The following is a 27,931-nucleotide window of genomic DNA, read 5'->3' on the forward strand; positions in this document are numbered from 1 at the left end:
AATGACATTCATATTTACATTTGCATTCAGTTTTACATCTTATAACATACATCACGGACAGCAAATATAAATATAGAGTGATGACCAGCATTGCTACACTGCATGTAGAAAAGTAGCTCATTCTATGACACCCCTAGCCAGCCATTGTCAGGTTCTTAGATTTAAAACAAAATAGTGCACATAGACACTACTTTCTTGTATCGACAGCGATGTTATATTTCTCCACAGGAATATTCCGTGAAATACCGTATAGTAAAACACAAGACACAATTTCACATTTGCCCGCCATACTAATGTGTAGATCTAGAGTTGGCTCCATCTTGTTTTGTTTTCTCTACCTGAGTGTCACAGAATATTAAACCAGCAACAAGAGACAACATGTCAGTCATTCTAATACCTACGGTGATGATTCAATTCTGAATTTAAAGCAGGCTTTGTCTCCATGCTAGTCAGCATCTTAACATTGCAAGTTCTCCCTCTTGTTTAACGTGGTGCTTTATGAGTAAGGTTTCTGCAGGCAAAGGGAGCCCTGGTGAGGAAGAGGATGGCTGTAGTAGTGTTCGATCAGGGATGACAGAGTGGGGAAGGTCACATCACTGTCCAGAAATACCTGCTCACCCTGTGTTTTACAGAGGACATTACATTTCAATGTGTGAGGTTTCATTGTGGGATCTGTCATTTTAGATGGGCAAATATGAAAGGTAACAGGAGTTTTGTGTACCTCTTCAAACAACCGGTAGTTTCTGGCTTTGCCCACGCTGACATCCCATACCACCAACACCTAAATCGGTACATCGCATATTTTGTTAAGACATTACAATTGTTGTACAATCAAATAAAACAATCAGCTGTTGGCGAAAAACTGGCATGCCAAATATTAGTACAGCATATACAATTTGATATACGCTTTTATTCTATTTTGAAATTGCAGTCTTGAAATCTTTTGTACCTTGGAGGTTTTGGTTCCGGAGTTTCTAATGCCATAAAGTCCATCTTGTGGAACGTCACAGCTCTCCTTAAATAATCTACAGGAGCAAAAGTCACCCAGTTTTTAGTAGTGAAAGCAATAAGCATGATCCAATACAATAATACGGTAGAGTCTTTAAATTTACATTTAAAACATTAATATCATTCAAAACATCAGTGTCATACTTCTCTACAAAGCTGGTTTCCGTCGAGTCAATGAAAACGGATTCTGGTAGATGCATCTGCAAATTAAAAAAAAATTGCTAGCTTCAATTTATACGTATATGGGTTTTCTCATGATGACTTCCTGATAGACCCCCCTCTCCCTATCAGGGAGGCTGAGGAGTGTGATCCCCCTGCAGTTGGAACATACTCTCCGAGGCAAGGGGGACCCTTTTTGGGTCTCATGGGTGCAGGCCTGGTCTCGCATTGAGCTCTATCTAAGGGGGCGGGGGGTCTGATGACCGGCGTTTCGGTAAGAAAAAACGTGATCTACTGATATTGCTAACCACAACCCTTTGTGGTTAGCAATATATCTGTGAGCCGTGCTTTGTCTGGTCCCTCACTTACGACCTGTTTGCCATGGGGGACCCTGCCAGGTGCATAAAGCATAGCTTAGCTCCTAGGATCATTGCAAGGCACACAAACCAAGTTACCATTCAAAGGTGACGGTTCACACAGGGGTAATTCAAGTATCGTTATTGGAAATAAATCATGCTAACGTAACAAGATTCAAATTTTTTCCTACATTATCATAATCCTCATCTGACACATCTCCTTCAGTGCACTTGGTCAAGTCGTGTTTCTTCTTGAACTTCTTAGCAGTCTTGTCTCCTGATGAACGGAAACTTTGACCTTCTGGGGCTGCTCTTCTGGTGGGAAAACACATTACAAATAGCAGGACCGCTTCCACAAGAATACACTGCAGTACAAACAACACAAAACGCACTTTTATTTTGGGGGAAATTCCGTTGAATAATAAGTATAAATTGAACCGGTGAGTGTGTGGTACAATAGCAGGCTAATATGTGGCAAGCAGGTAAGAGGATTGAATGGGTTTGAATTTCTGTGTTATTTGCATGTTCTACCTCGACTTGTGTTGTCGTTTTATGCTTCACTCCATGACTTGTAGACACACAATAAAATCACAAAAAGTATTTTAAATCCATGTTTTGTCAAATCTTGTTACCTGCAGTTTTTTGGTATTTGTTTAGGTGCAATAAACTGTATATCAATATTCCGGCAATACATTATGGGCTCTATTTTTTGCTAAAAGCAGGTCTAAGTTGTGGTGCAGGTGGTGCAATATAATTTTCATGGGTTTAATCGAGGTGCAGGAAGACAAATTCTGAGCTCTGCAGAGGCGTGTGGTGGATGTCATTGCATTTCATTCATAAATATGACAAAAGCGTGCAATCTGAATAATTGTACAAATCAATTCATTGAATGCATTATTATTATTACCATCAATTATCATGATGAATTTCAAGTGTAACACTAGCCAAAGATGTTTGAATGGTTTCTAGGTAATCTTGGGCTGCTGAGTCTGAAATTGACATCTGCTTCTTTGAGCAGGCTGCAGTTTTTGAAACATCAATATTTTTTTCAATTAATTGGTTGATACGGGGATATCAAAAATGCTCATTGTTTTATTCTCTAATAAAAGTGAAACAAGTTTATTTGTTTTAAAGTGTTTATGTGTAATCTGAATTAATACAAGTAAAAAATAATCCAAGGTTAATTAATTGTGTTTTACTTAACTTCTAGTTTTTGCCATGGTATCATTTCAGTATAGGTGTCGATGTAATCTATGCAGGTATAGTATCGAAGTCAAAATGTTAGTATTGTGACAACAATAGTATAGTATAGTATAGTATAGTATAGTATAGCATAGCATAGTATACTGTAGTACATAAGCGGAATTAAAAATATTTTAGTCACACTTTCTTCTTCACTTGTGCTGCTAATTCTGGTGTGCACACCTTGGCCACCTGGGGGCAGTATAGGAGAGCGAGATAGATACTGTTCATTGAGACGCCTCAACTCCGTTTTTGCTCATTGATATGGTGCTAATATTAGTCATTCTTCGCAAAGGATGGAATATAGGCCAGTGAGCATTGTTAAATGGTCTGTCTACATGTGTTGGAGAAACGTTTATGTTGAGATATTCATTGCTTGAAGGGTATCAGCACCGCCACAACATAGATGCTATTTGCTAGTTGTGTAATGACAGTTTCCCATTGCATGTTAGCATTCCGGTAGAGGAGGTTATGCATGGTTGCTTTAAATACATAATGTGTATTTTTTTTTTATGTTTAGTTTGACAGTAACCCTTATCTGAGAATGGCAATAAACAGCTTGAAGACTCTTTATTTTTTATTTTTTTTATTTTTTACTAATTATATCTGCCAAACAAACTGAATGTGAATGTATGCGAGTAAAACTTACTGGAGGGGCGTGCCTGTCTGTCTGGGCTTGGTTAAAGGCAGTGGAGGCTGAACTGGTGGAGCTTTCGATGCATTTGCACTCTTGTTGTGCAGTCCAGTTTGAAGAAGAGGAGATCTAGGTGCGTGACAGGGTACCAGTGGGTAGCCGGAGGGTGTTTCAGTCAGCAACAGGGGGTATGCCATTCGAGGTTTTGGGGTTGGGCCTTCAAAATTTGCAGGCTTGGTCACTGGTCGGCTTGGCTTGATGCGGAGGTTGCTGGATTTACTGACACGAGACAGGTTGCTTCCGGCATCACGAGAGAAGTCTGAATCACTGACTACCATCCTGCTTTCCAGCTGGTCACAAATAGGCAAGGTGGCGGGGGTTTGTACTGAGATTGCTGATGGAGGTCTGTGGTGTCTTCTGTCAATTCCTGGCCCAACCACAGACTGTGCCCTGCTTTTAAGAGGCCGCTGTGAATTTGGGGGAGGAAGAGGTGGTGGGATAGGAGAGGAGTGATTGTGCAGCTGCGAGGCGAAGGGGGGAGGAGGAGGCGGACCTTTGTTTGGGTCCTTTAGAATGGGAGGGGGTATAGAAGGCAGGGTTTTTTTGAGGTTTGCATTGGTTTGGCATCTGTTGTGTGATGGGACTGGAGGTGGTAGGCCTTTATGGATGTCTACACAGGATCCTTGATGTCGATGAGGTATCATTGGAACAGGAGGAGGGGGGTAAGAAGGTGGATGCCCAGTGGGTCGACCTGTGGAATTAGAACCAACATTTTCAATCAATTTTAGGCACTCATTTTTTTTCCTTTTAGGTACTTTTATTGTCAAAATGCATACAACGCTCTAAACACAGTTAGGTCAAAAAACAAAAACAAAAAAAACAATTTGGGTAAAAAATGGACCGATCAGCCACTTGATCAATGTGACCCAACTTTCTGGGTTATTTTGCACAAAACATATTTTGTATAAAGTAACCCTCCAAAATTGGGTCTGTTTGAGAAAACAAAATAAAAACAGAAACAAAATAAATTAGAGAATTGGGGGACGTTGGGTCAAATTAGCGTATCAAAGTAGTGGATCGGTCCATTTTTGAGCCCAAATTGGGATTCAATTATTTTTTTTTTACCCAACTGTTTTTAGGGTGTACCAGGTTGTTTATATATATATATATATATATATATATATATATATATATATATATATATATATATATATATATATATATATATATATATATATATAAATAAACAGTGTATAAACAGTAAATAAACAACAACGATTTTGTGTGGGGTCGTTTAATTTTGACCCATTATGGTACAACCCCAAAAAGTTGTGTTGCCGTTTTTGATCCAATTTTTTTTTTCCATATTTTTTTTACTCAACTGGTTTTAGAGTGTATGTACACAAGTAAATGGAAAAAATATATTTTTTATTTTTTTGGGGGTTAGCTGAATGAAAACTACTGTCATGCGGTAACGATGATGTAAGTGCCCAGTAATGCCAGAGAAAATTGGGTAACCCCAACGCACCAGCTTCTTTGGGAACCTCGAGGTAAAAAAAAAAAATCATCCTAGGGTTAGAACTGTTCCATATAAATGAAGAAACCAGTTTGTCTAATTGTTTGAATGTTTTCATAGAGATATATATTGGAATCATCTGAAACACATAAAGGAATCTAGTCATTTTAACCGTATTGAGCCGACCTGCAAGTGAGATTGGCAAGGCCGACCATCTCCCCAAATCTTGTTTTGTTTGCTCGAATAATGGCTTAAAACTGTGCCTCTCCAAGTTCCCCATCTTACGGGAAACTTTAATTCCTATACGATACTTGAACATGTCTCGTTCTACTTTAAATGGAAAAGCTGAATAATATATTATACTTCAGTGAGCATCAGTTATAATGGCTTCGATACTGTACTTTGATTTATACTGTGGAGATAATGTGTGTTGCACTCACTTGTACATGTTGGTAAACAGTCATCGTCTGGTTTCAGATAGTCTTCCTCATCTTCATCATCATCATCCTCACCATAATCTACATGCAGAGAGGATTGGGTAGCTCAGTGGCAAATTTGATCCAAAATCAATTTCCTCTGCATGTCCTACCAGTGTCTGCATTATTGATTGGGTGTTTAATATCCAAAGGCCTCTCGATGGTCCCATAGAAACTGTCTGCATCTGAATCGGAGTCACTATGGCAACAAAGACAAAGTTACTAAGTGATTATATGCAGAAAGCAAATGAAACATAAAAATTGCCACCCTGGAGAATTGGAATGGGTTTAATTGGGTTACCTTGGAATCTGGGACTCTTTTCTGTCATTATAATGATCAATCTCCCGTCGTAAGGCTCGCATCCATTTCTGTGTAGCAAATAAAACATGTAACAGGTTACGTTGGTGTGCATATGCAGTAAATTTTTTTACCTAGTTCATCCCTATATAACGGTATTCTGTCTCTTTTTTTCCTTTTCTTTTTTACAGCTATGACGTGTGGGTATGATTTCTCCTACCCTCCTCTCATCTTCACCAGCTGCAGAGAAAAGCCACGTCCTGTGTTTTTTACTGAAGTGGATCATCTTAAATGGGAAAACATTGTTAGATGTTGTCTCCTCCGCTGCTCTCATCACTCTGTGGGAGGGGGGTGGGGGGGTGAACATAGCATAGCATTTAATGCATTTTTAAAAAGCCAACTCTCCATAAGGAACATTTGAACAAAAAAAAAAAAAGAGAGAGAGAGATAGAGACGCTGCTGACCTATTGTAACCATTTAATGAGAATGCTCCCTGTGGTGCAGGAGACGTACTACTTTTAAAGTAGTACACACAGCCCTTGTGGACGATGATATACCTCAATGGCCCTGAAAGAAAAGAAAACATTTTTCGCTCACTGGCCTTTAAGTACACTTGATAATAGGGGTGTTTGATGCCACTTTTTCAAGGCTAGTACGAGTGCTCAACTCTTGAGTAGTCACTGATACCGATACCAAGTACCGATAAATAGTACTTTTCTATCCAATTTTCTATTTCTCTAAATTCTGATGTCTAGTTCCTGATTGTAAAACGTCCACAAGAGGGAGACCAATACTGGTTTGGAATCAGCCCTGGTATCGGTTCTTGCCCATCCCTATTTGATAAACAGTTAGATTGAAAAAAATAACTCACTTTGGGTAAAAACGTTGATCCAGTACTTTCTATGTTGTTTTGTACAAAACGACCACATTTTTGGGTTGTTTTGTGCAAAAGAATCCAGAAAGTCCTTTAAAAATTATTTTTTTACCCGAATTGGGTTATTTCTTGTCATCATGACGCGTGCTTGTTTCATTTTTCCTTGTGTCCCTGGTGACATTGTCTGTCTCGTCAAGTTTTATCATGTCCACCCGTGCTTGTCATCCCGGTTTATGTCATTTAATCAGCTCTATCAGCCCCGCGTGTCTTACTGGTGGCTCTCGTTGTCTTGTTAGTACAGTGTTCCCTCCTTTTATACTATGGTTAGGCTCCAAAAAATGCCCGCAATCAATGAAATCCACGAAGTAGTTAGCTTTATGTTTTACATTTATTATAAATGTTTTAAGGCTCTAAAACCCCTCACCAAACAGTTTATACACTTTATCATTGAGGCATTTACATGTTTTCACATTTCTCTCTTGTTTAAACAATATCAATGTAAAACTTTCATGAATGTTATAAATTAGGTACATTACTGTGTAAAAAACAAAAACAAACAAGCTAAATTGCATTAAAAAAATCTGCGAAACAGCAAGGCCGCGAAAAGTGAACCACGTTATAGCGAGGGAACACTATGTGTATTTAATTCCCTGCTTTCTTTCAGTCCCGTTGGTTTATTGTCGATGACATGTCATGTCCTTGCCACGCGTGGTCCCCGTGTTTGCTTCCTCAGTTCTATTTTAGTTTTGTCTATGTTAATGTTTGGGTTAGTTACGTTCTCCCTGTTAATTTGAACTTTTGTTAATTCAGCATTTTTGATTCTTCCAAGTACCTTTTAGCCTGTTTGTTCTTTTGATAATAAATACTCCCGAGTCCCGACCTGCTTCGCCACCTTGTTTACCTGCACTAAGGTCCACACTTTTTGAGTTATTATTTTTTGTACACAACAACCCAATTTTTTAGTTTAGTGCAAAACAACCCAATTTTGGTGGGTAGTTTTGTACAACACAGCTACATTTTTCGGGTTGTTTTTGAGTTATTTATTTAACTATTAATGTTATTTATTTTTTGGGGTGTTGTTTTTTTGTACACAACCCAATTTTTTAGTTTATTACAAAACAATCCAATTTTACGGAATAGGTTTGAACAAAAGCAAGCCAATTTTTCGGGTTGTTTTGTGGGTTATTTATTTTGACCCAATGTTTTTGGGTTGAACGTAGAACCCAAAAAGTTGGGTCAATCACTTTTTGACCCATATCAGGTTATTTTAGGCCCAACTGTTTTTAGAGTGTATGTTTTGATCAATAGCAAGAGCTGTATATGTAATTCTAACTTCACAAAGTAATAATAATGGTTAACGCTGATGTTCCTATATTATAGCTATCGATAAAACAGGTTGTTAGAGATGTTGCGTTGCATTGCATTGTAGTGCTGGATAGTTAATACTTGTCTGTTAGAATAAAAAATAAATAAATTATCTCTGTTGAGGAAAATTATTTGATACAGCTCTTTGCAGCTAATAAGAGGCCACTTCCAACCCAGGACATGACAAAGTATTTCCATGTATATAGGCCACGCTAGATGCCTTACGATGGCCAGCCAATTGTGTGGTCTGTGGCTTCTGGTTCTGGATTAGAACGAGTGTCTCTGGTTGATTAAACTACTGGTTAAACTTTTCTTGACTCCTGTCTCATCATCCACAACAGCTTTTGCCGCAAAAGGTTTTGTCAATATTTACTCACATCTCATGAGACTAAACTGGCTGGCTCCCTTTTTGTGGAGGTATCCCGCCATAGAAACTCCTCCAGGCATTGTTAGGAGGTTCTGTGCTCCGATGGCTCGCATTGGCACAGGCCAACACACCTCCAGAGATGACATGGTTCTGCATGGGAAGGAAGAGGATGAATGACAATCAATGACAATGAACGTGAGTCCCGATTTTGGTAGTTAAAGACAAGTCGTAACTTAAGGATAACTTAAACTAGTATAGCAGTCAGTAAGAATAAGAACATCCCTGCGCTAAAGTTTAAAAAAATGAAATTGTGGAGCATGAGCTATTGCAATAAACCATGTGTGCTCTGACAAAAAAATGGTCAGTAGTTGTATATCCTTTATTGGGAAGTTTAAATACATTCATCAAAAATAAATAAAGGAGAAGCATATTTTCAATATTTTATATAGTTTATCTGTATTCAAATGACTATCCTTTGCTGCAATAAGAATGGCATGATTAAGTTTCTTAATTGCAAGGCAATGCAAGGCATATAGCACCTATACACAAGGTAATTTAATGTTCTTCAACGTTCACATGATTAAAAATCCAACATTTAAAGGCATTTACAAACAAGTCCGAGTGCGTGGAAGAAGATAGCAAATACTGTATATTGCCTGTGCGTGCAGTGTAGCTGGGGACAATGTATGAAGCTGAGACATGAATCAAAGCAGTGTTACCCATTTGTTGGTTTGTGGACAAGCATATGGACACCTTCTTAAAATAGTCTTTTATTTCCAGATTTTTCTGGAAACACGAAAAATTTAACCATTTGCATCACGAGGAGACAATTTAGGCAAATAAATATTTTTTTTACCAATTATTTTAAGAGGGTGACGATATGTGCCCTGTGCAAAAACAAGTACAATAAAAAAAAATACTGGCAGTACATGTCACGATGAGGGTGGAGGACCCAAATGCAGGGAGGCAGGAGAACCACGGCAGGGATGCATGTTATACTGAACACGATTTATTTAACAAAAACACGAACAAGGGAACTGGGTAAAACCCTAAATAAACAAAACCAACAAAGTTCTGAAAAGACCAAAAAGCAAAGTAACAACAAAACACCAGAGCGGTGACAACGACAATGATCCAACAAAGACTGAACGAAACCAGGAAACTAAATACAAGCCAACTGACAAGATAACGAGAGACACCTGGACAAGACACAAGTGGCTGGGGGAGATGATTGGATGACACAAGGGAGTACAGGTGCAAACAAAACCTAACAAGCAAGACAGGACACAAAGCCAAAACAACAAACCTAAGCATGATATACACAAATCATAACAGTACACAGGCTAAATCTATTAATCTTTATCTCATCATTATACTCGTATTCCTAAATGTCATGACTCATGACTTCTAAAAGAATATCAAATATCACTGCAATAATTGGCAACATCCTTCTTAGCGCCAGATGAACTCCACAAGCACAGATCTCGCACATTCCTTTGCGTCAGATGTGACAAAGTTTGACCTGTATAGTTTGCTGCCTACCTTCTGTCACGCTTTATCTTGATGCTCTTCACAGCAGATTGACAGTAGAGACGACCGCCGTGTACGCCAATGCTGGCAAGAGCTCTACGGCAGGACCTTTTACCGGACCCAGATGAAGTCCACTAGACTCCTTTTGCCTTTCCACTTCCTCCCTTGAGGTCGACATAGTTACATTTCTCTCTTACTGGAAACTTTTCTCATGCATGCCCTCCCTCACACACCTAACTGAGATAGACTCCTGACTCAAACAGGAAACATTCATGCCCAGAGTCTTTCAGCTGAGGTTTCATGTAATGTGTGTGTGTGGCGAGTGCATGTGTGTTAAAATAAACATCCCAAGTCAAGCTCTTCATCCTCAAATGAGTTTACGTTTAACTTGCAGTTTATCAGCAGATCCCAGAGGACGAAGGGTGGATGATAATGTGATGATGTGTAGTTTAAGAATGAAGGCATTACTCCCTTTTGCCGTCACAGTACAGAAATGTATAAATATTTGACTTGATGTGCTGCGATCCAACTGCATTCTTAAAAATAGTATGATATGATGACAAGTGAGTTTTTGTAATATTATCATGGCAATAGCATTAGGTACAAATGTCGTGTTAATTAAGTATATTATTATTATTGTTTTTTTGCCAAAGAGGTGCTGATAAACGTAATTCCGGAAACGTCACCAGGTGGCAGGATCACACTGCAAATAATTTCAGCTGCCTTTAAGGCAGGGATGGCAAACTGCAGGTTTTAGAGGTCTCGCTACTCGGACTGCAGCTGATTCCAATTAACAGGATCGTTATCACGCTTATGCAGAGCTTGCTGATGAGCTGATCATTAATCAGCTGCGTTGCAAAAGGGAAATATACAAAACCTGCAGGACTCCCTCACATCCCTGCTTTAAGGGGTGAGTGGTTCATTGCTTTTGGTTGCTAATTATTTGAATGTTGTCTGAAACAAGCAAATCCACTTCATTTTCTATTAGAACAAATTAATTACCCACCAGCATCACAGAGAAAAACACTCGATCACTGTGTGTTACAGAAATAAATCCACAGAGCATGAGCCCAAAGTCCCGTTTGAAGTGCACCAAAAACATAATGAGAGTATGAGTCAACTTATGATTTGGAATGCTGACAACTTTTTGGTCAAAAGTCAAACCATGAGTCAACCCTCAGGAATGATAGGCATGTCAGCCTATTGGAGGCTGAAATGGAATGCAGATAAAAGATGAAAAGCCACTCAATCATCGGGGTGGAGCGGCTGCAAGAAGACATACAGAAGAGATATGTTTGGTTTGTTCTCTGGCGTGAACACCACCACTATCATCATCTCAGTGTGGCAGAGGTCCGGGTTCTCCTTCTGTTTATCAACTGGAGGGTTGGATTTCCTGCCCCTCCTCAGTCGAAAATCCAACCCTCAGGCAGCAGACCAAACTAAAACATAATGGTGCAGTAACTGTTTGACAGTTTCAGTTTTAAAACACATATTACTATGATTGTATTGTTATCTCTTTTCTGTTAGAAATAATTCTGATATTATTATTAAGATCACACAACTACTTCACAATTAGCTACAGTCTATTGCTGCTTCTTACTAACACGCACCTCTACTGAAACCAACCAACCTTCCATTTTCTGTATTGCTAATCCTCTCAGGGCCAAAGTGAGCTGGTGCCTATCTCCGCTGACTTGGGCCAATAAGTGGTTTACACCCTGGACTGGTTGTCAGCCAATCGCTGGGCACATATAGACAAGCATTCACCCTCACATTAATATATAAACAAACCTAAACATCATCTAGAGTCATCAGTGAAGCTGCATGTTTTTGGAATCAACCCAAAAGGAATAATAACATTTATTTTGTTGATTAAGTAGCTCTTGGAGTTGTATTTTTCGCACATATAGGTGGCAGTAGACTAAATGAAGCAGGTCTAAGTTGTGGCGCAGGTGGTGTAATGCGATTTTGGGTAATTTGATAGAAGTGCAGACAGAAATATTCTGCACTCTGGATGGTGGATGTCATCATATTTCATTCATAAGTATAACTAGCAATGGTTCTTAACTTGAGTTCAATCGAAACCCGGGGGGTTTGGTGAGTCAGTCTCACGGGTTCGGCATAGGTCAAGACACACACCTGATTCATATGATTTGTGATGATACACCCCGCTCGGCCATCATTAGTCAGGTTTCCATCCGAATGTTTTGAAATTTGTATGCGAATTTTGTGAAAATGCGCAAAACGGTTATGCGACTTATGCCCGTTTCCAACCGCTCTTCTTTTGCAAATATGTGCCGCGAGATGACGTTGTAGTGGCGGAAATATTTCACAATGGGGAGTTCCAGGTGGGAATGTTGGTTTTGACGGACTGAACGGAAGTCTTGTTGGCTTCTGTCCCGCATGTAAGTGAAGTGTGTCGTTACATTGAGAGCTGATGTTAATAAAGCCATCTAAAATTGCATTAATGTTTTTTTTTCTTTAATTAATTATAAAAATAATCGTGTTTATTCGTCTCCCCAAACATATCTTACTTTATCATCCACCATTTATTGTGACTACAAACGTGCGTGTGCGCAAAAACTTTGTTGTGAATTTTGGGCCTTTTTTAGAATTTCTGCTGTTTCCATTCAGTTTATTTTTCACAATTCTTGAAAATTTGAATACAAATAGCTAGATGGAAACGTACCTGTTGGCTGCTATCTGTGCTGCAGGGAATTTCATGCGCTCAATAGTCAACTTATGGCTGTTGTGATGGTACGTTGTGTGATTTTTTTTCTTTCTAATCCCTTCGCAATAACTAATTAACTATGAGCAAAAAAAAAAAGGCCAGATGAATATGTACGATATGAATTCACATGTATAACAAAACGTATGGTAATCCATAGGGTTAAATTCTGGGCTAACCCCTAGGTTCTATCATAAGAAAACAGCAGTTGTTGTTTTAACATGCTCTATAAATGTTGAGTTGAGTGATGGGAGACGGAGTTTTAACTGCATGATTTGTAATGCCAAGTAGAGCAATTATAGTCCAGCTCAACTAGCTCTCTAGCAAAACTAGGAACAAGCTGCATGGAAATGAAGAATACAAGAACATATTCTGAATTTGAGGTGAAGAGAGCGAGATTCAATGAAAATTCTGTTCATTTTATTCGACAGTAAACCCTGTAGCTATGTGATGTGTTTAAAAAAAAATCACATTTTAGTTTGCGATAAAGAAGTGTTCGGTGAATGCGTACAGGAAACTGGTGTGGTTCAGTACCTCCAACAAGGTTAAGAAACACTGAACTACAGTCTGCATCAAACCCATTGTAAGCAATTCAGTGAATGCATTATTATTATTATCTACCTGACTGCGACACAGCTATGTGGCGGGGGGTTGGGGTATCACACACGGACACGAACGATCAGGGTGATCCTGCATAGATTCCAGCGAGTCCATTTATGCTTCTAAACCATGCAACTCTCATGCATTCAATTTAAAGGGAATGAGAGGTGTCACTTGGCCGAGAACCTAGTTAGCTGTGTTCACACCCACAACAGTGCAAATGCATGTTTCGAACTGCACACCTGCAAAAAATACCAAAAGAAAGAAAACCCCACCCATGGAAGATTTAGACCACACTTTGTACTAGACTTGTGCTGGGCACGAAAATGGGGCCCTTCCTGTTAATAGTTATATACACAATTCATTTTTATATTTTGTTGTTGTTGCATTTTATTAAATTACAATGAAACATCCATTTTGAAAATGAAAGCATCACTTTCTTAATGTACTTTTTGCCAAAATAAACAAATAACTAAATTTAAAAAAATCACCTCAATTCACTCAATCTGACCATTTAAGATTATCTACATTTCCTGTGACTAAAATAAAGAAGTTAAATGCCTTATTTTCAAACATGTACATTATACAGTATAGCCTAGATAATGTTAAAAGTATGCACTTGTACTGTCACTTCACACATGGAAAAATATAGAATGCATATTATTGCAACCAACTGTCGTCGCACAGTAAATAAAAACTCATACGTACATATTGAAGCAAACAATGAGGTAAAGTGAAAGAGCACAAGGCAGGAAGACAAGTAAGATGTCATGCCCATCCTCCCCCCTGACAGAGGTTTCAAACTGAGACACTTCCTGGAAATCTCCCATTTTCTAACACAAACCAATTGCCTAACAACAACTGACTTGGCATGGAGTGTTATCTCAAACAGATAACAATATCCACAGTAAGTAACATCTGACTGAAACAGTATTACTGACATCTATGAAAACACATGCCACAAAAGCAATGCCCACGTCTGACTTTATATACTGTATATGCACGCCATATCACATAAGTAATTTCAGAACAATGATTGCTGATGATGAGTGCATTTATCCTAAATAACCCAATTTTGCTCACTGAACTGAAGACTGTAATGCACGCTGACATCTGGACTGATCTGATATCCCATGCAATATTGACGGCAGTACGTGTAACCTCAGTTCCCCCAAACATCTTGAAAAAATCCCAAATTGTATGAGTGGGTATTCAATTTGAGATGTTCCACTAAATCTCAATAAGATCTGAAACAAGAGGTGTGCTTAAGACTATAAACGCAATGCTGCTGGATTAATAACGTTAGTTGAGAATTTCCTAAAATTTTAATTCAAAGAACTTCTGAGAAACCGCACACTTGATTGACAGTCTTACTGAGAGACCTACTTTATTTTCTTACTTACTCACTGACTTAGTGTAGTGGGGAAAAACTTGAATTGGACAACAATAATACAAATGGCACAAAATTGGTAAAAAATACTATATATATATTAATCACAAACATTTATCGCATTAATTATGAATTAACGCAGATTAATCGCACTATTAATTTTGACCATAGATTAGCCTTTAGCGTGACAGAGGATGGCTACGTTTAAGGTAGCACAGGTTGTGTTTGAGCAATAAACAAAACTACACATATTAAAGTAAAGCATTTAATGAATGTTTGCGTATCACATTTAGAATATTTGTTCATGTCAAAATATCGGGGTCATTTTTTTCCATTTTAAATTATGCAAGTAATTAACTGATTAGAAAAAGAGGAGGATGAGAGTGTGCAGTGGATACATTTTTTTTGAAGACGTCCTCATTAAATGTCAAAATAATTAACACATAACCGGTGCTCTTCAAATTGGGCGTGAAAAAAAAATGTAGATAAAAACAGCCTTTTTTATTCAGCGATTAATCGTGATTAATCAAAATTCTGTGATTGATCTGATTACAATTTTTTTATCGTTTGACAGCTCAAATATATATATATATATATATATATATATATATATATATATATATATATATATATATATATATACACACACACAGTATATAAAACCCATCACTACCCAAGAATGCACAAAAAGTAAAGAACAGCATACACCACAGTACCAGGAAAGTCCTTACTCACATGACATCCCTCTGTTCATGAAAACACATCCTGGTGCTCGGCTTGGAGCTCCACATAGAATTCTTCCTCACAGATGGAACATACATGCCAGTGCTAGAAAATCCCAGTACAGCATATTTTCTTGCCTCTCGTGGCTTGATGGAAGTTAAATATCTAGTTGAATTGAGCAAGAGTTGGGTAGGTGGAATCCATTTTGAGATAAGAGACGGAAGAATCAGACCAGGTTGCCAATGTTGTGAGATGAGAGACGGTGTGGTTAGAAGGACATATTGAAGAAGAAAAGGTGAATAAGTTGTGTCTTCCCTTAATTCTGCGGAGAGGGTTTGAAGTCTTCGATCTCTGTCAGTCATTTCCTGCAGGGGTTTCCTTGTGATTGGTCGGCTGCCTGAAGCGTTTTCCTTCCTGCCTAGTGTAAGTCACAATATGATTGGTTCGCAGAACGAACCCACACCTCTACACAAACATGCCCTTCATGCTGTCACAAAGGACCTGAGAAAGACGGGGGGACTTTCCATCCGTTGCAGCCAGAAACACTGCTGTCAACCAAAAGAGCTGTTCCTTTCAGGTGACTTACCAGAAGAACTCTATTGTGGAGCCACAGTAGCCGCAAGTGACCCTGATCCTGTCAACCCGTATAATGATGTTTATGTGTTATGTTCCATAATGATACAATAACACACATCTTATACAGAACCAAATCTCTCAGTGAAGCTTTGTCACATCTCACAGATTTAGTTTGATGTGAGTTTTGCACTCTACTGCACTTCCAACTTCCTTCCTGACTCTGAAACTCAGATAAACATCTTGGGTTTGTTGGAAATATAAAACTGTAGCGAACAGGAGAAATGTGGCTAAAGGAAGCGGGTATGAATGCCAAGACTCAGCAAAGCACAAAAACAGAGTTGTTATACTAAGTGCAACAATCGGGGCCCGGTTGTTCAGTTCTCGGTTATTTGAACCATTAGTTAACCCCTAACTGATGGTCACATTCTTAAACCGCCGTTTGCTAACCAACTGTTAGCGTTGTTCAAAACATGGTTGGTAATGTTATTAGTAAACAACGCCGTTAAAGTGTAAAGTTAGCGGCACTTTTTAGCGCCAATATATCAAACAACTACTCATTACGTTTACTTCCAAACGATCCCGAGCACTATTTTCCATTTATACTACCGGTATATCTAATTGAATCAAATTACAGACTGTTAAGTTATCGTGGTGAGAGAAAATATAGACATTTTATGGATACACAGATGCAATGTTGACCTATTTTCAATGTTTGTTTTTGACTTCATTTGATAAGATCAAAATGTTTTTTTTTTTACTGGTATGGCACTTTTCCAGCTATAAAGGGACTTCATCAGGAGTAACTGGGGGTTCAATATCTCGCTCATCTTGTTTGACATGGTCACAAGGGCCACGGATCAAATCACCAACCTCTGGGTTGGGAAACGAGCACTCTACCACTGAGCCATGCCACTGAATAAATCTGAATAAATCTATGAAATATGTTTTCCAGACTTAACAAAAGCTTCTGAAAATATGGATAAAGTAGGATTCATTTCAATTCACCAACTTGAGCGTTCACCAGTGGTAAAAAAAATTAGCTGTGGTCGTTAGGTGTGGTAACTTTAACACGGTGCTTCTCAATTTGTTTTTGCTACCCCCCTGGAGGAAAAAAAAAATAATATATATATATATATATTTTTTTTTTTTCTTAAGAGCTCAGTATTGTTCATTCGGAAATGTCATCATCATTGCTCTTTTTTTTTTTTTTTTTTTTTTTTTAATATATATATATATATATATATATATATATATTTTTTTTTTGTGTGTGTGTGGGTGAGTATGTGTATGTGCGTGCGTGCGTGCGTGCGTGTATTTGTTAGCTCACCAGAAAACCTATTAGAAAAAAATCTCATACCGTTCACCTAAACCGAACACCAGGAGACCCGAGGGGACCGAAGAAAACCAAGGAAGGTGAAATCCAGCACCGACCAGACACCCCCCACCAGAACTCCTCCCCAGCCCAAGAAACATCCAGACCCCAACAAATCCAAAAAACATAAAATCAGGGAGGCCTCAAGAGACCAAAGGAGAGACCGAGAAAAGGAAGGAAGGACAGACGAAGCCGCGTGAGATCCGCAGACACCAGCCTCCACCGATTCAATAACCTGAGGAGGAAACAGATTGTGTCTGAGTTTCGGTAGATGCTGGTGTGGTGGATCTGGCATGCATGAAAATCTCCACCAAAGAGGGGAGCCGTCGACCCCCGCCGGAACAGAGCAAGCGCAACACCTCAGGGCCCCCCAGGCCGCGGCAGCGCCAAAGGACGACCCCCGGGCCCCGCCAGGGCCACCGGCCGGAGAGCAAACCCAGGAGCAGGAGCGCCCCCCGCCCCAACACGGCCCGCGCCCCCGGCCCAACGCAGCAGGACGGGGCACTGCAGGCCCACCAGGCACCCCACCGGCCCCCAACCCCCGCCCCCCCACGACCCCCCACCCCCCATCCACCCCCGCCACCCACCCCAACCCAGCCCCAGCCGCCCCCACGCCCCCAATCCCCCAGACACCCCCCACCCCCAGCACCCCCCCACCCCGCAACCCCACCACCGCCCCCCCCGCCAACAAAGCCCCCCCCCCCGACCCCACCCCAACCAACCGGCAGCCCCCCAACCCCCGACTCCCAGCCCCCGGGGACCACCCGCACCCAGGCACCGGCGCCGAAGAGGGGCCGGACAGCGGAGCGGAGAGGGCAGCCGCGCCCACCCCACCCCCCGCCGTGTGGAAGGACGGAACACCGGGGGCAGAAGGGGGAGATGGGGGCACCGGAGGGCGGCCGACACCCCCGAACCCCAGGCCCAGCGGGGGAAGGCCCCGGTCGTCACCCCAGCGTTCTTTGTGAAAATTAACCCCTGTTACTGAGTCCGCCAGCTCGCGGACTGGCGAACTCTACCCCTAGGGGACCGCAGCACTGCTCTATACTGCGGCCCCCAACCGATGGCACCCCCACAAGCACCCCCCCCACCCACAAGTTGTGTGGTGTATTAAAATTGGAGGGGAGTTGTAGGGTGAAGACGGTGTTTCCACCCTACCCCACCCCCCAAAGTGTGTTATGTGCCCTATATGTCTATAAAAGTGTATTGTGCAAACCTAGTGTAGTGAGTTAAGAGGAGTGACCAGCGGGGCCCTCCCCAACCGGGCGGGGGCAGGAGGCGCACCGGCCCACCAAGCCCCCACCCACCCCACCAGGACCCCGGCGGGCATATGGGACCCGTCCGGCGGGGCGATAGGGCTCGGCCCCCGGATACTGGGTCCCGCCCGAGGTGTCAGGACGCCCACCGGAGCGGGGCGGGCACGACACCAAACCCCAGCCACCCCCGCCGGCCCCCATAGCACCGAGACCCGGGCCATGGATGGAGCCCCCGGCCCAGGGGAGGGGAAGGAAGGCGTACCGGGGAAGGGGAAGGGAGGAGGGAAGGGGACAACAAGAAGGGCAGGGGGCAGCGGCAGGGACGCAAGGAGAGGGGGAGAGGAGGAGGAAGGGTGACGAGGGAGAGGGGACAGGGAGGCGGAGGACGGGCGGGGAGAGGCGAGGAGGGAGAGGCAGCAAGGGGGAGGAAGGGGGAGGGGAGAGGGAACCACCGGGCACCCCGGCGGCCCACAGGCCCCGAACCGCGTCGCCGGGCCCAGAGCGACGGACCGCGCCGGAACGGCGCCGCCCCCGACACCAGGGAAAGCCCCGCAACGTAGCACCCCCCAAGAGACCCAGGGAACGGCCAAGACGCAGCCGCCACCCAGCAGCCAACAGAGGGGCAGACCCGCCCACTCCCCGCCAGGGGGGACAGCACCCACAGAATTAACCCACTGGCATGCCGTGAATCCGAATATCAACCCCTGGTGCCCATCGGAGGTGAATCCGCTCGATCCCGCTGGCAGCAGCCGGGTTCCTGACTATAGAAACACAACCATTAGTTACAAATTGCCTAATACAGAAACATCAATGCAAGTTATAACGCTGCTGTGGCTCTCGCTAACAGGCAGAATTAAAATCCAAGTTTAGGTTAAAAAATTCGATATACGTAGACCATGTTTCTTTAAATTTTGACATTTGGTTTTTATTTGAGGCAGATATTTTTTCCATTAAAATATGATTTATGAGGAGGTTAGACCATTGGTCGATATTCAAAGTTTGTTTATTTTTCCAGTTAACAAGAATTGTTTTTTTTGCGATAGTAAGGGCTACAAGTATAGATTGAAATTGTTTATGTGGTAAGTCAATTGTTGTTAAGTCACCTAGCAAACACAAGTTTGGAGAGAACGGTATCCTACAGTCCAAGACAGCGGAAAGTTTTTCTAAGACTTTAGTCCAGAAACACATAACCGGAGTACATAACCATAAAGCATGAAAATAAGTGTCTGTAGTGTTTTGTAAACACTGGAGACAAATGTCGGAGTCTGAGAGTCCCATTTTCTTCATCATATATTGAGTAATGTATGTTCTGTGAATAATTTTATATTGGATAAGTTGTAAATTTGTGTGTTTTGTCATTTTAAAAACATTTTCACAAACTTGAATCCAAAAGACAGATTCCGGAGCTATAGACAAGTCTGTTTCCCATTTTGAGATGGGTAAAGACGTTTTATCAGTATATGAAAGTAACTTATATATTTTTGAGAGTTTTTTTGTTGTTGTCGGAGAAAGCTTGGTAATATCTTTAGCTAAAACAGGCGGTTGGAGCGTACCCTGGAGTGTTGGAATTTGTTTCTTTATCATACTTTTAACTTGCAAATAATGTAAAAAGTTTCCGTTTTTTATTTTATATTTTTGGAGCAAGGATGTATATGATATAAACATATTATCTGAGAAGAGATGGTGGAGATGTGTAATTCCTTTCTGCTCCCACACATTCAAATAAAACGATTGGTTGTTAATTTGAAAGTCGGGGTTATGCCATAGGGGAGAAAGCCCGCTGGGCTCCACTTGGGCTTTTGTCATTTCTAGTGCCTTCCACCAGGCAGTCAGGGTGGCGGAAATCATTGGATTTTTAAAGCAGTTATGTCGCTTAATCGATGTTGTAATAAAGAGTAAATCTAGGAGTCTGAGGTTATTACAATCCTTCTGTTCTAGTTCCAGCCAATAGTTAGTATCTCTATTGGGTTGTGCCCATAAAATAATATATTGTAGCTGGTTGGCTATATAATAGTGCATAAAATTTGGTGCCTCTAGACCTCCTTTGGATTTATTTTTCTGAAGAGTAGATAGACTAATCTTTGCTTCTTTTTTTTTTCCAGTAAAATTTTGTAACGGCTGAGTCCAACAACTGGAACCAGTTAGCCGTAGGTTTAAATGGAATCATTGAGAAAAAATAGTTTATTTTGGGTAAAACTTTCATTTTAATAGTGGCTATTCGTCCTATTAGAGAAATAGGAAGATTATTCCAGCGCTCCAAGTCACTATAAATGCTATCCAGAAGTGGAGTGAAATTTAAATTAACTAAATCAGTTAATTTAGGTGAGATTTTTATGCCTAAGTATTTTAAATTACCTATAGGAAATGAGTAGTATGGGTCCTGGCTTGCAGGGTTCCATGAATTTTCTGTAATAGGTAGAAGTGTTGATTTTGTCCAGTTAATAGAATAGTCTGATAACTGTGAGAATTTAGTTATTAAGTTAAATACTTCCCCTAACGAAATGGCAGGCTTTTCTAAATAAAGTAAAATATCATCGGCATATAGATTAATTTTATGTTCTGTTACCCCAGAGTGAATTCCTTGAATCATTCTTTCCTGGCGTATGGCTAATGCAAGCGGTTCAATAAATATTGCAAATAATAAAGGCGACAGTGGGCATCCCTGTCTTGTGCCTCTCTGTAGAGTAAAACTCTTAGATATAATCCCATTAGTAGTAACAGTAGCTTTAGGAGAATCATATAATACTGACACCCAGTGAATAAATGACTTCCCAAAGCCAAATTTATTTAAAACAGCAAAGAGGAAGGACCAGTTAACTTTATCAAAAGCTTTTTCTGCATCCAATGATATAATAACTGCCTTTTTATCATGCCGCTGTGACATACTAATAAGGTTAAAGAGCCTTCTAATATTATTATTAGTAGTAGTAGCTCTTTAATAAAGCCTGTTTGGTCGCTATGAATGATTGTCGGGATTACTGTTTCTAATCTAGATGTAAAAGTCTTAGTGATCATTTTAATATCAGTGTTAATTAGTGAAATCGGACGGTAACTTGATGGAAGGGTGGGGTCTTTTTCTGGCTTTAATAAAAGTTTAATTGCTGCTGTATTCATGTGTGGGCGTATGTGACCATTAGTTTTAATTTCTGTTACTACTCTTAAGAATAGTGGAGCAAGCATTGACCAGAAGTGCTTTAAAAATATAGCCGGATAACCATCCGGGCCGGGTGCTTTGCCATTTGGCATACTATCTAGAGCACTGTACAACTCGTTTATAGTAAGTGGTGCATCTAACATATCTTTATATTCAGTAGTTACCTGAGGTATACTTAAGCTACTGAGGAATGCCTCAATATGCTCTGGGTTAGGTTTATTAGTTTCTGAGTATAAGTTGTGATAATAATTATAAAAAATTTGATTAATTTCTTCTGGTGATTGTGTACATTCACCAGTTGTACCTTTAATAGCCGTTATAAGCGATTTTTCCCGATTACGTTGAAGTTGGTTTGCAAGAAATTTACCTGATTTGTTATTATATTCAAAGTTGTTGTATCTCAATTGTTGTATTATAAACTCTGTCTTTTTAGTTAACATATCGTCTAACTGTATTTTTGTATTTTGTAAGTCAGTCCATATTTGGTTATTTGGGTTTATTGCGTACTCATCCGTCAGTTGTTTAATTTTATCTTCCAAGTCTTTTTCTAATTTTTGATCCTGTTTCTTTTTATAAGATGAATATGATATAATTTTACCTCTAATTACTGCTTTCCCGGCTTCCCAGAGAAGAGCTGGAGATAGGTCTGGAGAGTCATTTATTTCCAAAAAGTCTGCCCATTCTTTTCTTATAATTTTGTCAAATTCTGCGTCAGGAAAAATATATTTAACGATAAATAGAATCCTTTGTTTATAAAATTGCGGTAAGTAATCCTCTGCAGAGGAGCTAATACTCCTTGTGCGTTCTCTGACAGTGAGAGCGTTACTGCCATTTACTGTATTGGATGTGCAATTACACTTTATTCTAGTTTAGCAACAAAAAAACATGCACACCCCCTGGCATCACAACCCCCGGGGGGGGGGGGGGCACCCCTAATTGAGAAGCTTTAACGCCAAGTTAACATTTGCTTAAAGTTAACCGAGTTTTGAACAACAACAAATCAGTTTGGAACGGGCACAGAACAAAAAGTGAATAGGCCCCACATATGAGCACACAGTTTTCACCCTGGTCAACCACATCATCCTCAAGTGGAAGTCTACTTGTAGTTCTTTCTAAACAAACTTTACACATGTCGATCCTCTGCATGGACCCCAGTGAGTCTATTTCTGCTTACGCAATATCAACGTCTGTGTGTGCATCTCTCCTGCCCTTTCATTGGCCAGAAAGTAAGTCAGATGTTCACCCCCACAATGGCGCAAACATACCTTTCTCCATGCGCCCGTCTATATAAATACCAAAAGAAACAAAACTCCACCCATGTGCACAGTTGGACTGCATTTTGCGCAAGAGTTGCGCTTGGCACGAAAATGGGGCCCATAGAGAGAGACAATCATTTAGATTAATTTCAAATTTCACAGCGTGACTTGATGGGAACTAAACCCAAGCTGCCTGCATAGAAGCTGAGTGATCCAGTGAACCATTAGACCACCCATGACCTATTTAACATAAAACTTAATCATGTCTTTGTTACTTTGCCAATGTTAATGTCTATATCCATCAACCATATCTTTAATTCAGTTGATTTTCACAAAACATGTAACAACTAGAATGCTAGAGACAAACAAAAATGTTTCTTCTGTAATTTAACAAACAAACGGCCATAAAAATGAACTCTAAACAATGTTGAATTTAAGTCGGTATTACTTTATAGGTAGTATATAAGTATTAGTATGTACATAGCAGATAACGGGACTATCAGACATTTGAAAGTGTGACTACTTCCTGTTACAGTAAGTTACACTTACACTGCGTCTCAAACCACAAGGCCTTTGTCTGTCAGCAAGTAAAACTGCGGCACGAGCAGACAGCTAAAGTCTCATGAATTCAACTGAAATCATTCCATATCTTTTGGTTTTCAATGTGATGCTGAGTGCTGAAGTTCCATTTATTTATTTCATTAATAACTATGCAACAAATATGATAAATATAGTGTTAGTACTGTGCATATAGGCCTATTAAAATAGACTGGATGGGTTGTAGCACATGTAGTTAGATGAGTCTGGATATCCTGTCAGTGATATTTCCACAATTAACCACATGTACAAAATAGGTGATAGCTCTGGTGAGAATGCAGGCCACTTTCCAGGATTTCTTGTATTCCTGTCTACATCATAATCCCACAAACGACATTTCTTTCATCAGGCACTGCTAGCTGTCCGCTTTTATTTGTCCACTCAGGCAGATGTTACGATGCTATGAGCAAATCCTGCGAGGGCCAACAGCACTCGGCTGCGCTTCCCTCAGACAGATTTAGAGTCCTTGTTTTTATTTTATTTTAAAGAAACATTAATGCAACCCAACTGTTCTATTATATGTCTGGGTGGCCCATCTCAGACAGCCTCTCGTGTCACCAAATGTGGCAACCCTGGTTGCCTGGTGTGGTCACACGTCTGTACTCCTTAAGCTTGGGAAAACACATTTCCGGCTACATTTCCATTACGTGTGTATGCGTGCAGCTGAGTTTGGTAATGTAAACGGGTGGCAGGTGGGGTTATTTTGTTTTTCGTTTTTAGCCCAACTTCAAAGGGGTGAATAACTACCATGTCAAAGCCAAAAGGTAAGCAGAGCTGAATTGAGATTTGTTAGATGGGCGGATTAGCATCAGATAACAGCTTTAGCATTTGAAAAGTGGCATTTGCTTGATTGTAAAGGGAGGTTGTCGCCCTGGTACCTAAGATGATGCATACTGGCAGAGATGTATCGAAATAAAGTGTTGCATATTGTTATTTATCTGTTTCCTCATTGTTGTGAGAAGTCATGACCATGATTAATGTTTTCACATAAATGAATATCATAAGGAATCATAATAACATTTTATTATAATATTATTAAAGATCATTTGAGCAAATGTGTTATTCCATAAGTGTGTTTTAAACTGGTAGCCCTTTACATTAATCAGTAAAGAGAAGTAGTTCTCATTTTCAAATTGGTGGTGAGCTTGATATAGATACTAATTTCCTGAATCAATTCTTCTTTTTTTTTATCCACAAGAGTTCAGTTTTATTCAATTAAGATTTGTTTTCAATTCAATTTAATATTGATTCGTATACATAATATACTGCAAAAAATAAAAAATAAAGGAACAAAGTTTTCCCTTAATTGTTTTGAGCAGTGTATATGCTATGTATATACAGTATGTACTGCAAAAAATAAATAAATAAAATAAAAACAATTAAGGGAACACTTTGTTCTGTTAATTTACTCAGAAAACCAGCCAGTAGGTCTACAAACTTGTTTTCTGAGTCCCCAGACTCCAAACCCAGACTCTGAAACTGCACCTTTCAGAGTGGCCTTTTATTGTGGGCAGTCTAAGGCACACCTGTGCAGTAATCACGGTGTCTAGTCAGCATCTTGATAGGGAACACATGTGAGGTGGATTGGAATATCTCGGCAAAGTAGAAGTGCCCACTATCACAGATTTAGACTGGTTTGAGAACAATATTTGTGGAAAAATAGTGATATTTTTGTGTAGTATGTGGAAGAAGTTTTAGATCTTTGAGTTCATCTCATAAAAAATGGCAGCAAAAACAAAAGTGTTGCGTTCAAATTTTTCTTGAGTATAATTGAGCTTATTTGTATTAATACGTATACAATATAAACACTGATGTGTTACACAAACATTGACATTAGCAAGGATGAGATGAAAATATTATTTTCATAATTGTAATTCAATAATTGTAAATATACATCTAAAATATTTTGAATAATTTTAATTGAAATAAACGAGGTATTCTGTAAATGTAACAAAATACTTTTAAATTCCTTTACGATACAAAAACTAATTTATTAATGATATTTTCTCATGAATTTATGGGTGAATTTTGTGGGTGGACCAATTATTTTGGTTACATGAATCAATATCTGATTCTGAGAAAAGAAGATCTATTCAATGTGATTATTGGATTTTTTTTTAAACATTCCTATGATTAACCCTCCCTTCCATGTCGTCACTGGCCTTCACTCACTCATGTTTTGCACTCATTTTTAACCTAGCATTATTATTAATGGTTGTTTGTCTCTGTGTGCCCTGCAATTGGCTGGCAACCAGTTTAGAGTGTACCCCGCCTACTGCCCGAAGCCAGCTGGGATAGGCTCAGCGCCCCCCGTGACCCTTGTGAGCACAAGCGGTTAAGAAAAAGGATGGATGGATTATTATTGTTATTATTTATATACAGACTATTATTTTAATTTCATAGTGTGTGTGTCTTGGCTGCCCAGCTAGTGTGAATTCTAGATATATATATATATATTTTTTTTGTGTTGCCATGTCAATATAATCTGCACAGTGCCTTCAGAGTAAGAAGCGCTGGTACATAATGCACTATTAGCAATAGCTGTTTTTGTGTGTGTGTGTTTTTTTAAGATAGAAAAAAACTGTCAAATTAATTGAAATGCTTTGCATGAGACTTTTTTTTAATCCTTTGATTGGTTGATCAGACCTGACTAGTGTAACAATGTGCACAATGGGTGACCGACAACAACAAAATGTAGTATTCGAAGTGGTGCATGCTAAATAGGACATATTACCTTTTGTAACGATGCTTTTCTATGCATTATATATTGACAATATTTTTAAAAAGCGCCATTTTTCTAACAAGCAGAGAAAGCAGACAAAAAGGTGTAATTAACTCTCAGAGATGTTTTACAACTTTTTCATAAGCAAGAAACATTGAAGTAAATGCCAAAGGAAAGTATAAAAGTTAAGTATTAAGTATGATAAATGAGATTTCAATTTGGAAAGAAACTCACCCATCTAGTGTATCGTCAGTTGAGCAGCTCCTCTGCGTGTGTCGTTGCAGCTCTCAGTCCTGCTGAGTTCCAGCCCAGATCACTTCCTGACACGGCTTTTCAGAGCTAATGTGCACCGCGTCAGGGCTCCATTCGCCACAAGAAAAAAATAGCTGTGGTTTTCATTCAGATGGTTAAACAATTACACCAGCGAAACAAAACACAGTTCCAAATCCCTACTACAAGTGTGCCGGTTTGACAGCAGTCAAATTCTGAACTTCCTCTTTACAGATAACTCCCTCAAACATCTGTTCATAAATGATGTCATAAACACGCACGCTAGGAGCTACAAGTTGAATAACCTCGGACATCAAGTTTGAAAATTATTTTTAGATTAGAATTGATATTCGACTTAGACTAAAAGTCGTTTTCTATTACCAACATTAAAAACATTATTAAACATCTATTCATTATTATTTTTTGTCAATTGTAGCTAATGCAATTGCATTTTCACACAATGTATGTAAGTGTTTATTTCCCCATAACTTTCTTCAGAACTGGAAGTGCTAGTGATTATTTCACCCAGATACCGACTTGATAAAAGTTACAGCATAAAGAATTTTGAACACCTCTCATAGACAATGGATCCCCCCCCCCCCCCCCCCAAGATCCTGTCTTTAGCATTGTGTTACTTCTCATGATTGTTTTCAAGACAAAACCTGAAAGGATGGCCAGAGGCATTGGTCTGATCTAAAAATAAGACTACAGCTCTCAAGCAGAAATACTGACAAAGCTGAAAGCAAGTCTAGAAGCAGAAATTGGTTGAAGGGGCATTCCTTTTAAACAAGGCCAAATGCCAAAATGGTAGCTTTAAAGTAGCCAGAATAAACTATATCGCCATGAATGAATTTGGGAAATAATTCCTGGAGGCAGGTTCCAAGTTGGAAGGGTAAAAACCAATCATAGTGTCATATTTTGGGTTTTGGCCTGATTCTGTCTCACCCTGTCTCGGTGGGCGGATTTCCATAGCCACACCTTCCTGCTATCAAGTAACTTTATAAAAAGATTCACAAAATAAGTATTATGGAATATTATTTTGATATCTAACACAAAACAAAAAAGCTGAGAGAGAGAATATACGGTGGTCGCTATTTCTCAGCATGCATTCTTGTCTGTTCTTACATCCTTGTGATCTCATGAAATGTCATCAGTCTCGGCCCAATTACTGTTCCAGGAGAAAGTACGCATAAAGGAAAAACACATGGAATATCTGGAAGTTGTTCTTGTCAGCCATCTTAGTGGTTGCCAACCTTTTTTGGCTTGTGTACCCCCAAACCTTTTTGTCCTAGGCTATTATGAGCACACCCTCACTTATGCATGTTGATGATTTTCCATAAGTAGAACTTAAAGGGGAAGTCAAACTTAAACATTTCTTGACAACAATATGTTATATGTGACCTCACTAGTCTAAACATGACATTCTGATTAATATTACATTTGTGAAATATGAATTATGCAGCAA

The 27,931-nt window shown here is 39.8% G+C and overlaps 1 protein-coding gene across 4 annotated transcripts; it reads right to left on the bottom strand.

Moving 5' to 3' along the window:
• sh3bp2 (SH3-domain binding protein 2) lies at positions 1-26,640 on the bottom strand. Of its 4 annotated transcripts, none has more exons than XM_086096965.1 (13): positions 15,279-15,607; positions 8,306-8,445; positions 6,154-6,256; positions 5,910-6,027; positions 5,693-5,760; positions 5,505-5,590; positions 5,356-5,433; positions 3,415-4,150; positions 1,715-1,835; positions 1,153-1,208; positions 950-1,025; positions 722-781; positions 1-619 (listed from the first exon to the last, which is right to left on the bottom strand). In XM_086096965.1, the coding sequence occupies exons 1-13, from the start codon at positions 15,362-15,364 to the stop codon at positions 497-499; spliced, it is 1,851 nt and encodes a 616-aa protein (XP_085953091.1). In that variant the 5' UTR covers positions 15,365-15,607; the 3' UTR covers positions 1-496. The 4 variants fall into 4 exon arrangements, with proteins under 4 accessions (XP_085953091.1, XP_085953093.1, XP_085953090.1 ...); XM_086096967.1 differs by lacking the exon at positions 15,279-15,607 and adding an exon at positions 26,431-26,640 and having other exon boundaries at positions 2-619; positions 1,715-1,838; XM_086096964.1 differs by having other exon boundaries at positions 2-619; positions 1,715-1,838.
• Between the last annotated feature and the right edge of the window lie 1,291 nt (positions 26,641-27,931).

This window comes from Leptonotus elevatus, chromosome 15, assembly GCF_054856555.1.
Source record: "Leptonotus elevatus isolate MCC_2025b chromosome 15, RoL_Lele_1.0, whole genome shotgun sequence".
Lineage (NCBI taxonomy): Eukaryota > Metazoa > Chordata > Actinopteri > Syngnathiformes > Syngnathidae > Leptonotus > Leptonotus elevatus.